The sequence below is a fragment of the Dendrobates tinctorius genome, unplaced genomic scaffold, assembly GCF_039654945.1.
Source record: "Dendrobates tinctorius isolate UK_male_01 unplaced genomic scaffold, ASM3965494v1 ptg000070l, whole genome shotgun sequence".
NCBI lineage: Eukaryota > Metazoa > Chordata > Amphibia > Anura > Dendrobatidae > Dendrobates > Dendrobates tinctorius.
Window position 1 is genome coordinate 55,573,711 of NW_027361738.1, and position 12,718 is coordinate 55,586,428.

At 41.4% G+C, this 12,718-nt stretch overlaps 1 protein-coding gene across 19 annotated transcripts in view; it reads left to right on the forward strand.

Moving 5' to 3' along the window:
- PARD3 (par-3 family cell polarity regulator) overlaps positions 1–12,718 on the forward strand; it is a 656,180-nt gene that overhangs the window by 381,292 nt on the left and 262,170 nt on the right. For all 19 annotated transcript variants that reach the window (XM_073581677.1, XM_073581663.1, XM_073581668.1 and 16 more), the window contains one exon: positions 4,884–5,051. In XM_073581677.1, coding sequence (XP_073437778.1) covers positions 4,884–5,051 — 168 coding nt within the window. The remainder of the gene's footprint in view (positions 1–4,883; positions 5,052–12,718) is intronic.

Genomic DNA, 12,718 nt, shown 5'->3' on the forward strand with positions numbered 1-12,718 from the left:
CTCGCTCCTTTGATGCAACAGAGGCAAAGTGCCTTCTGGAGCATTATATAGCACACAGGTCAGGCAAACAGCGCAACGGTGAGAGTAGTGAGCTCTGGAAGAATAAACCTTAGATAACATTAGTGTCAGGAACACCGCACTGCACTTGCTCACTGTGCCAGTGCGGGTGTCCTGAGTACAAAGACAGTACTCACAGATACCTGTGGAGCAGGGCAGCAGCGGTGACGATGCGTGCTTCAGAGTATCAGGACCTGAAGCACATGACTGCTGGGGGCGTGGCCTAAGCTCCACAGATCTAGGAGCTGCAGGGAAACTCCTAGAAAGGTAACTACGGGGCAATGTTCCCAAGGGGCATAGACGGAGACAGAAACCAGACGAAGCCAGGGTCAAAGCACCAGATAGCAATACAGTACCATGGGGTTTAGACAGAAAGGATAGTCAGGACGTAGCAATAGGTCAGAAAACCAGAACGGGCAATAGACGGTACAATAGGGACAAACTGTAACGGAGTAACGATAGCCAAGCCAGGAGGTCAGAACCGGAGAAGACAGTAGTACGAAAGCGAGAGACGGAGTACAGAGTGAGGGAACAGGCCGGGTCATACACGGGAATCAAACAAGCAACGCAGAATACACGCACACCAGGGGTCAGACACACCAGAACAACAGTATAGCTGACAGAGAACCCTGGTAAAGAGTGAGTATAAATACCCCTCCCAGATCCAGAAAGAGGCCACGAACACTTAACCCTGTGAGTGCAGGGCAAGAACCCTGTTCAAACCATGACAATTAGTTGTCCAGTCTTGGGGTACAAGTTTCCAGTCACTCTGTGACTGCCTGCTGTGAGAATTCCTCGGTGTCGGGAGTGACATGTGCATGACTGTAAGTCTGTGATTTGCATACATGTAGTCAAGCGGTGACTAAACGTGTGCAGCTTCACTCAATGTAGGTATATTGAGCGAGTCCCGTTATGTATAGAATCATAGAATGTTAGAATTGGATGAGACCTCCTGGGTCATCGTCTCCAACCCCCTGCTCAATGCAGGATTCACTAAACCATCCCACACAGATGTCTGTCCAGTCCAGTTTGAAGACTTCCATTGAAGGAGAACTCACCACCTCTCGTGGCAGCCTGTTCCAGTCATTGATGGCCTTCACTGTCAAAAAGTTTTCTTCAACATCTAATCTGTATCTTCTCCCCTTCAGTTTCATTCCATTACTTCTCATGTTTCCATGTGCATGGGAAAAATGATAATCCCTCTACACTGTGACAGGCCTTCAGATGTTTGTAGAAAGTTGTTTCCTCTTAGTCTTCTTTTTTGCAAGCTAAACATTCCCAGATCCTTTAACCGTTCCTCGTAGGACATACATTGCAGTCTGCTCACCATTCTGGCAGCTCTTCAGTGAACTTGTTCCAGTCTTTCAATGTATTTTTTTTTAATTTGGTGCCGAGAACTGGACACAGTATTCCAGATGATGTGTGACCAGGAGGAGTAGAGGGGGGGGTAGTCTAGTCAGAATGTGGCTGGAAGTATGCAAATCGCATATTTGCAGTCACATGACTCCCGCTCACAGAGTAACTGCAGACTTGTACCCAGGGCTGTGGAGTCGGAGTCATGGAGTCGGAGTTAGTTTTGGTTGGAGTCGGTAGAAATGTACCGACTCCGACTCCAGCTTTAAAAAAAAAATTATTAATATTTCATAATTGAACTTTCATATGAATTTTATAAATGTTACTCAAATATATATGTTCTATCAAACTATGAACAACAGTGATAAGCAGTTCTGCTGGAGATAGAGACATTTCTTACTTCTTGTGTGTCACTGTTCTCCACTGCCCTTATCTAATCTTATACTTGGTTAGCCTCATGCTGCCCCAACCCCCCTACTTACAATGTATGAAACTGAAAGTGAAAATGTGTTGCAAATTCTTAGTAGTAAAGCTCCTCCTCTAGACTAGATCATACTAGGTGTGCGTCTTCCAAGCATCTCACAGCTGCCTGCTACTCAGAAGAGGAAGACTGTAAGAAGTATTATCCTTTCAACAAACTTTGCATCAGTTAACTGTGAGTACATGAGGAATAATAACGGTATTACTGACCACTATATCAGTTGTACGACCTGGCAATAATTTTGTACAATTGTTTTTAGGAAAAACAATTGTCATTTGGATTGTGAATGCAGAATTAAAAACCTGAGAATGTCAAAGAAGCATCACATTAAATCAGCTGTATTTGAACATTTCACCATCACTCAAGATAGAAAACATTATGTCTGTCAGTGTATGACAAATGATCCAGACGAAAACAAATGCTGTGAAGCCAAGATGAGTGCATATTCAGGCAAAGATAAAAATGCTCCTACCAGAGCTTCTAATCTAAAGAGACATTTACAGCGCTTTCATCCAGAAGTACTGAAAGCAGTGGATGAGAAAGACTGCATCCAAACCAATGAACCAGTGCCCAGCTCTTCCAGCCAAACAAAGGAGCAGAGAACTTTGCAGCCATCAGTTGCAAGATATTTTGTCAGTGACAAATTTACTGTGACAATGACAGTAGATACATTTAAAAAACAGAGCATAGAGCTTGTTGTAAAGGATAGTGTGCCTATTTCATTATTTTCACGACCAGCTTTTATGTGTCTGAATGGGGAAATGGCCCGCAAGCTTGGTGTTTCTCTGGAGAGAGAGAGTATTAGAAAATTAGTAATCGAAGAAGCTTTTAAACAAAAGGAAGAACTTAAAAAAAACTCTCAAGGGACGCTTTCTATTTCTTAAAATGGATGCCTGCACACGTCACAGAGTGAACTATTTTGCCATCAATGTCCGATTTGTTTGTGACAAAAATGAAATAGTTACCAAGACATTGGCAGTAAAAGACACCAAAGCTCATCACACCAGTGAGTTTCTCCAGGTCTTGGTGGAAAAGGTTCTGCAAGACTATGAACTTAAAAAAGAGCAACTTCTTTCTGTCGTAACTGACAATGCTTCAAATATGATAAGTACTATTAAGCTAATGAATGAGAGTAATGAAGGTGACCAGCAGCTAGAAGAACATTCTGGGTCCACAGACACAGAAATGTTTGAAATAGAGGAACACAGTATTGTAACTGAGGAGCAAACTGAAGTTGCTTCAGATGAACAGCAACATGATAGTTTAGATGATCTTGTTGAAACTGTGTCAATATGTTCTTTCATTCATCACATGCGCAGTGTTTTGCATACGCTACAGCTGGCTATAAGAGACAGTCTGCAAGAAGGACATGCTGCTGCACTGATTGGCAAGGTGAGAAAATTGGCTACTGTTACCAAAACCCCTAAAGTTGACTCAATTTTGAAGAGACGTGCTGGAAAAGGGGCAATTATTGATCAAGCCACACGATGGGGCAGTACTTACTTAATGATTCAGCGCTTGGTTGAACTGAAAACCTTTCTTGTAGACATGGCTAACCCTCAACTGACGCTAAATGAAAGTCAGTGGAATCAGGTGACTGAGCTGGAAAAATTGCTAGAGCACCCATTTACAGTGACTAAAAAATTACAAGCAGAGGACTTAACTCCAGGTATTTTCTTAAAGGAGTGGAAGAACCTGATGTTTCGCCTGTCCCAAAGAGAAGGGTTAATTGCAAGTGGCATTGCTACATCAATGAAACGGAGAGAGGAGCTACTATTACAAAATAACATTCTTTTGGCAGCTGTTTATGTAGACCCAATGCATTGGATTCTTCTAGATGATCAACAGCTAAGTAAAGGAAAAGAAGCTCTGTTTGAAATAGCAGTAAGGATGAAAGGGTTGCAGAACAGTCAGGAGGAACAAGAAGAATTTGGTCGTCCTGCCACATCTTCACCCTCATCATCAACTGATGAAGAATTTAATTTCGAAAAATATTTGGATCACATGGACCGTGCAAAGCGTTCCCGCATAGAAGATGAGTCATCCCCATCAAGGAACACAGCCAGTACATTTCAGCAGAATTTTTCATGTGCACTAAAAGAAATTGAGAAATTTGACCATTCATCAAAAATAACAGTGCAACAAGCGAATCCTCTGTATCCTGACATTGTCAGAGATGTTGCCCGAGTGGTTACTGCTTTGCCACCAACACAAGTTAGTGTAGAGAGGTTGTTCTCTGCTCTCAAAATAATTAGATCAGATTTGAGGGCATCCATGAAGGAGGATCTGACAGAGGCAATACTTTTTCTGAGGACAAATTTATAGATTTCTTCTTATTAACTGCATAAAAGTGTTTATTGCATATTTACTTACAGTTTAGAAAAGTTTATAAAAGTTATTTGCTATATTCTAATTGTATTCTAATAAATGTAGTTTTTGTTCTAAGTGGTCTGATTACTTATATGATGGTGAGAAACTGAATAAGCACGATGTTTAATATTTTACAACAGTAAATTTGTTGTTATGAATAGGCCATTTATGAAGGAGTCGGAGCCTGATAAAATCCAGGAGTCGGAGTCGCAACTGTGGCTTACTGACTCCACAGCCCTGCTTGTACCCCAAGGCCAGACAACCCCTTTAAAGTTAAATTGTCCAGATTCTGAAAAAGAAGTTCTAATCTGCTTATATGTTTTATCTTTTAACCAGCAGCCATTTTCATATGGAAATCACTTTAATCTGGAGTCGGTTTCTGACGAGGTGCTAGATGGGAATTGTACTATATTATAGATAGTAAAAGTGGGTCTGTTGTGGTCATCCCAAAGGGCACGCACCTAAAAGTTTTTTTGCTTTGGTAATTAGTCTTTTTCTGTATCTGAAACTCATATTCTCATCAAACACTTGATGAAGTCAGAAGATGAAATTATAGGTAGCAGCCTTATACTTTGTAATTATTGGTTCACATGTCTTACCCTTGCTCCTTTACACCTAACAGGACGGTCGGCTTCGTGTGAATGACCAGCTTGTCGCTGTCAATGGTGAATCTCTACTGGGCAAAACAAATCAAGATGCCATGGAAAATCTGCGAAAGTCTATGTCAACGGAAGGGAATAGACGAGGAATGATTCAGCTTATAGTAGCCAGGAGAATAAAGAGGAACGAGGTAAACGTTACAAGTTTTTATAACCAATTTGAATTATCAGTGACCTTTGAGGGTTTTAATGTTTTTCTTTCAAAACGGCCATTATGGAGTTCCGTGAAATTTAGCCCCTTAAAGGGAATCTGTCACTTGTCTTTTTGCCACCTAATCTGAGAGCGATATATTGTAGAGGTAAAGACCTTGATTCCAACAATATGTCACTTACTGGACTGCTTGTTGTAATTTTGATAAAATCACTATTTTATCAGCAGGAGATTATCCCTAGAAGATTAGTATATCTTTTGCCATTTAGTCCTCCATATTCATTAGCTCTGTGTAACCACAGCCCCGCAACTGGCAGCTCTTTGCACAGAGAGCTGCCAATCAGTGGTGTAGGCGGGGTCACGCAAAGCTCAGCAATCAGATAAAACAGTGATTTTTATCAAAACTGCAGCAAGCAGCCCTGTAAGTGACCCATCACTGGAATCAGGATCTCTCCCGTAACCACTGTTCCTTTGCAGAATGGATAGGAGAAACTTATTGAAATATTAATTTTTGCACATTTTCTGCCATTTTCTTTCCCACTCACGGTTTTATGCCTCAATCAGACGTCCATGATTTTTCTCGTATGTGAAAGCATGTGCCGTTCATCAGTGTTTTGGGTCAGGTTTTTTGTCAGTGTTTGGTCTATGCGTCCGTTTTTACCATCGGTATTTCATCTGTGATTTTCTCTTGTGAACCAAAAAAAAAGATTTAAATTGCAAAACGTCTTTTACTCAGTACAATGTTAATCACAGACACCAATGCCATCCATAATTTGTCAGTAATTTTACAGACACGTAGACGAGTACGTGTGAGTTTGATCCGTGACTTGGATCTAAATGGACATGTCTGTGTGTTTTTTTCTTTTTTTTTTTTTCTTTTTTTGCAGGCATACGGTCGGCAAATAAACACAGACAAGAGCAAGAGCGCCATAGATTTTAACGGGTACATGTTTTATCCGTTAAAGTGTCAGAACGTGTACATGACTCATGGACGTCTGAATAATGTATTAGAGGAGCTAAAATCATTTGCCATGGTGCCCCTGACTCAATACCAGATTGCAGCCTGTAGGTGGCGCTGTGTGCATGGTTACTGGTGCTGAAGGGGTTAAACCTAATTAACAATGCCATAGTAATTGTGCCGTTTTAAGATTTACTTTGTCATTACTAAGCAGTAAAATAAAAATGTGAGATATACTGTTAATAAAACTGAAGTATAAAAATAAAACCCTGACATTATTTATCTTCATGTTCAGAATTTCAGAACTGTATACAGAAGGCTTTTAAATAGTTGTTTGTGTGGCACGAAGAGAACTAGTTTTAGGGAACTTTTCTGTTATAATATCGTACATTTGCGTGTGATTTATGGCAGCACCTTTGCTTTTTGAAGCCATATTTTTTAGTTATTTTTCATCAATGAAAAATCCTTTTTTAATCAGATTTCAGCTCGTGTTTAGCAGCAGGCACCGGGTGCACTTTATTAGGAAATTAGTACTGTTGAAAAATCCTGTGCATTTGGCTCAAAGGCATTTTCTATCTATAATTAGTATACAGACTTCTTAAAGATTTTTTAAGGACGCCAATTGTTTAGACTCATATTTGTGAAATAGTAAAGGCGGAGTCATCCAGGTTTCTACATCGGTAGGTAATTATCTCAGTGTGGAGATGGGGCTACATTTTGCCTCTTTGAGTAATGCCTATTTGAAGCTCAATTAAAATTCCAAAAGTTTTGCACCTCCATGTTAAACCGAAATCAGTCATCCCCCCCCCCCTTTTTTACGTGCACATAAACACCAGCGCGGATGCAGTGTTTACCATAACAAAGCCACTTTAGGATAATGCTGACAGTCGTTTTCCTGGGGTGGCTTCACCACCGGCGTCTTTTACTTAATACTGTTAAGTAGAGAGTGGAAACCTTCCAAGGAATGAGCATGTTACTACTTTTAACCTATTGAAGGTTTCCGACCTCTGAAGCAGTGACAACAAGTGACATAAGATGGAACGTGTGCAATGCAGTGTCATTTTGACATTGCCTTGAATTATGTCCATTTTATGGGCGCTTATTCAAGCGGATACCAGGCAGAATCCGTCTGAAAAAGACACCGTGCACACATACCCTAAAATGGTTGGATGATACCTCTCTTCCTGTTGCTTGGATAGTTAGGATATATTGACGTGCAGTAGATTTCAATTCCATTCAAATGAATTGTTCTGACACAGAAATTTGGCGGATTGTGATTCTACAGGACTTTTAAGAGCATTTTGGTCAAGAGTTGAGAGGGGGTGTAAGGTGAGCAGCTAACTGCTGTATTGAAATCATTGGGCTAGAAAGAGCAGACTTCACCAGGCTCTGGTGGCCAAGCTTCTTGAAAACTAGCTTTACACTATGTAAGAAAAAAGCTTTCAAAGCAGGAGAATGACAGCAGATAGACAAAGCAAGTCAACAGCAAGCTTCAATATTTTCATGCTATCTAACTAAAGCAGTTTAATAACATGAGACTACCCCTTTAATAAATTCCTCCTGTAAGAGGCATTCGGATCAGCCCTTGACAAGTAGGCTTATTTTACATGCTTGAGTCGTTGCAGGTGTGTCATTATCTTGTTTTTTGGTTTGTTTTTCTTTTAAGCATGACTGTACCAGTCATCTTAATTTTCTGAGTATTTCCACTTAAAATAGCAAATTAATATCAGTAAAAAAAACTCATGTTTAAGTATGATCTGAACCATATGAATGGAGAGCAAGTCCCTTTATACACCTGGATAACATGTGTGCCACAGACTTCATTCCTTACAGACTGACAGATCCATGTATGGAAAGATGAGCAGAGAGTGTCAGCCCTTCTCTTCAGGGGGCAAACTCAACCACAGCCGACAGTCAACCTTGAGTAAACCCATACTGGAGATGGTGGAGATCACTACCAGAAGATTGTTTTTGCTCCATTCCAGATGACGGAAACCTGTCATCAACTTCACACAGCAAGCAAGAATCTTTACAATCTGAAGAAGCATTTATGGGAATGCATGGTATAGAATTACACACCGCTAAATGCCAATAATTGGCTGTGTGGCACTTCAAAGCGCCTTAGTGATATTGCAACTTCCTGAACACTGGTTAAAATCCATAAATTGGTGGATTCCATTCTAATGTTTCCTGCTAAAATATATACAAAGAATACCCCTTATATATATCACAATCACCTATATATCCTCTAGTACAGCACTCGCAGGTTTGTCATTCAGCTATCACTGAATAGATACGTTCACAACTCTTGATATTCTCCATAAGGCAGCTTTTACACTTACCGTGTTTTTGCGGGCAGATTTTGTGGCCCCAATAGATTCCTATGGAGCCGCAAAATCGGCCCGCAAAAATTACACGGTGTGCCGTACGGCCATGGGGGCCGTATTTGCGACCATGATAAAAAAAATCGAGCTTGCTCGATCTTTTATACGGTGTGTGGACACGGCCCCCATTGAAAACCAATGGGGCCGCAAAAACAAACTGAAGAAAAATAAAAAAAAGGCGTCCCGTAAGCTTTTTTTACGGCTTGTTATTGCGGTGGCCTGTAAAAATTGCGGCGATATGGGCCGTAATGAGTCGGGCCGCAAAAAATGGGGTAAGTGTAAAAGTAGCCTAACTAGGCAGTATTGCCAGTGTGAAGTACCTAACCATGCAGTCTGCCTTAACAAACATTTGTGAAAGAATGGCTCATTCTAAAGAGCTCACTGAATTCAAGCAATAGGAGGCCCCCATTGTAAAAAGTCAGTTGATGATCATCTTCACTCTTAGGCAATTCACAATCAACTCTGGGTGGTATTATTGAAAAGTGGAAGCATTTAGGAACTACATGGACAAGTCGCCATGGCTCGACTGACTCAGTAATTCTGCAGTTCAAACCTCTTCTGGTATTAACATCAGCACACAAACTATGTGCCCGGAGCTTGATGGCATGGGTTCTCATGACCAAGCAGCTGCAAGCAAGCCTTACATCACCAAGAACAATGTCAAGTGTTTGGATGGAGTGGTGTAAAGCAGCCATTCCTAGACTCTGGAGAAGTGGAAATGTCTTCTGGGAGATGACAAATCATGTTCACTATCTGGCAGTCTGATGGACAAGTTTGGGTTTGACGAATGGCGGGAGAATGTTACCTGCCCGGCTGCATTGTGCCAACTGCGAAAATTGGTGAAAGACGGGCATTGTAATGTGATTAATTTTCATTGGTTGACCTAGGCCCCAGCGAAGAGAAAACTTGATGTTTCAGCATATCCAAGACTTTACGGACATTTTTCTGGGAAGGGCCTTTTCTATTCCAACATGGCTGTGCATCGTGCACAAAGCGATGTCTATATAGGCATAGTTGGAGGCGTTTGGTGTGGAAGAACTTAACTGCCACAGAACCCTTACCTCATTCTTAATATTTGTGATAAATTAGGCGACAATTGTGAGCCTGGCCCTCCCCTCCAACATCAGTGTCTGGCCTCACAAATGCTCTTCAAAAAATAGCATTGACTGACACATGGGCTTATCTTTTAGAAAAAGATAGCGATTACTTAATTAGTTGCCCTTATAGATTAAAGGGGGCTTTACACATAGCGATATCGCTGAAGCGTCACCGATTTTGTGACGCAGCAGCGATATTGCTAGCGACATCGCTACATGTGATACTTACCTCCGACCGGCTCCCCCGCTGGCTATCGCTGATCGTGCGAGATCGGCCTGGTCCATTTCTCGTCGTCGGCTTCCTGCTGGCGCCGACGAGCGAGCCATGGACACAGGCGGAAGACGGACCCCCTCGCCGCATCTGAAAGGTAAGAGCCACCGCTGCTGCATCGCTAGTGAGATCTGCCTGTGTGACAGCTCACTAGCGACCATTTAGCGATGCTCCAGCGATCCTGACCAGGTTGTATCGTGGTCAGGATCGCTGGTGCATCGCTAAATGTAAAGGGGCCTTTGCAGTCCTCTGGCAAATTATGTAGTATGTCTTGTACTACATTTATCAGCTACTGCGAGAGACTGCTTAGGCTCAGACTATGGTGCGGGCTCGCTTTCTCAAGACCTCTAGTATCGCTTGTGTTACTCTTAAATGAAAGGACTTGGATTCTAAAATGCGGAGTGCCTCGGATTATTTCTTCATTCTTGTTGACCCAATTGGTTGGTTTCCATCGATCTTCATTTTTCTTTTTAAATGAGTGTTTGGCTTGAATGGGAATTTTCATAAATGGAACCAAAGAATATCCCGTGCCTCATGCCTAACAGAACAATCAAGAAAATGCAACATTCTGGTTTCATGATTAGTTGTGTTTTTACCTTTTTTAATTCTGTGGTTTCAACCATTGAAGGAAGGAAAAAAATGATGGATTAAGAATTTAGTGGTTCCCCCATACCGAGGTTTTTTTTATATAATTCTTTCATATTTTTAGCAGTTAGATTAATAGTCTTTGTGTGGACAGTAGTGCCGAGTTTCCTTTCCTGTTTAATATCTTATCCTGGACTGATGATTGTCGCCTTAAACCCACAAATGATTCAATTGATCCTCACGTACCTTTGTAAACTCTTTAATTCCACCTTATTTATTTCACTTTTCTGCCTCCAGCCGCTCTGAGCAGTGATTAATTCATGTTTTAGTGAAGCTGTCACTCCTAATCTGCATTTTATGTAAAAACTAATAAAACAAATCCTTATTTTGCAATTTAAGCCTTATTGAGTCTAATTCACTGGCATTGCAAGTTTATTGTTCTCCTGCAGCTTGACGTGCTTCCAATTGTAATTGTGTTGACCCTTTATTGCAGTAAATCTCCCTGGCGCTTATCAAACAGGGAAGATAAGGCTACCTTTCAGAGCTTCATTAAATATCTCATTTGTATTAGGCAGACGAGTGTTGGAATGGGAATCTTCTTAGCAGACTCTCTGACCTCCTCCGCTCATGTGCTTGGAATGTCTTGCTTTCTTTCCCCGATCCCTCCCCTATTTATATACTTGGCTCACCGCCATACCCCGACTGTTTTATTGGCCTCAGAGTGTTCTATTTTTTTCTCACACTAAATACAGAAACAAGGATTTGTCTCAGGTTCCCCTGATCAATTAAAGCATATTGCACAGTGACACTTCACCTTACAGAGAAAATTTGCCCTCCCTTAAAGATTGAAGGTTCCCCATACAGTATAAAGTGCATTCATATCCTTCAACTCAGTCCCCTGTCCTCTGTTGTGCTCCACATCTGGTTTTGCAGGTTGCCCAGCGTGGCTGAGTGATGTCATTGACATTATCCTTTTCAAGGTGTCTTTGGACTGGGATTCAAGTCTCTAGTTCGGTATATTCCAACTCCTGTGCACACACTGCTAACCTGCTTCTATCCCTGCTGCCTCTCTTCATCTGTCCTGCTGCTCTCTGTACTCCTGTGCATGCCACGTCCTTGCTCCCAATGTGGTTTTGCCAGTTTCACCAACGCCAAGTGTACCGACCTGGGGCTTAGTCGTCGACTTCACAAAGTGAGCCTAACATCCATTGACCATCTGATTTGTATGGAAACCTACCATCTCTCAACTTAAGTTGTGTATAATAGGCTCAGGCTGACCTACTTTCATACATGGCTCATGGTCCTTAAGACTGAATCTAGATATAAGTTCATTGAATTCAAACTAAAACATGACATGTTCCAGCAGAACATCCAGCGGAAGGCAAAAACATCATAAGGCGGAGCCTAATTGCCCTATATTATGGGAACAATTTCTTCCCGACGCCACGTACAGCAATCAGACTACTGTAGTTCCCTGGATCAATGTCCCATCACAGAATCTAGTAGTCCTAACTTATAATATTACATTTTTGAATAATCCACCCCATCTTTGAACTTTTGTAGTGAATCAACCATTACAACATCATGTGTCGGCGAGTTCTATAGTCTCACTGCTCTTACAGTAAAAAATCTGCATCTGTGATTATCATTGAACCTTCTTTCCTCCAGACATAGTGTGTATTGTGTGTGATCATAGAATGGTAGAGTTGGAAGGGACCTCCTGGGCCATCTGGTCCAACCCCCTGCTCAAAGCAGGATTTGCTAAATCATCCCAGACAGATGTCTGTCCAGCCTCTGTTTGAAGACTTCCATTGAAGGAGAACTCGCCACCTCTCGTGGCAGCCTGTTCCACTCATTCATCACCCTCACTGTCAAAAAGTTTTTTCTAATATCTAATCTGTGTCTCCTCCCATTCAGTTTCATCCCATTGCTTCTAGTCTTTCCTTGTGCAAATGAGAATAAAGATGATCCTTCTACAATGTGACAACCCTTGAGATATTTGTAGACAGCTATTAAGTCTCCTCTCAGTCTTCTCTTTTGCAATTGTGTCCTCAATAGGGAAAATATGAATGGTGAATGGTTACATTCTCTGTACAGCACCATGGCATATGTTTGCACTATGTAAACAGTAGGAAATAAATATGGTTGGCAGGTCCTCTTTAGAAGTGTGTAGCAAAGTTTCAAAGTTTCACAACCGATCCTCTCCTGGTTTATTATGTGTAATGTACCGAGTGCTCTGTCATCCCCTTCCTTTAGAAGTACAGTAATCCTTTTATATCTGCTAGAGAAACAAAACCAAAGAAATGAATAACTTTTTTTGCTGCCTATATAGCACCAACATATTTAGCAGCG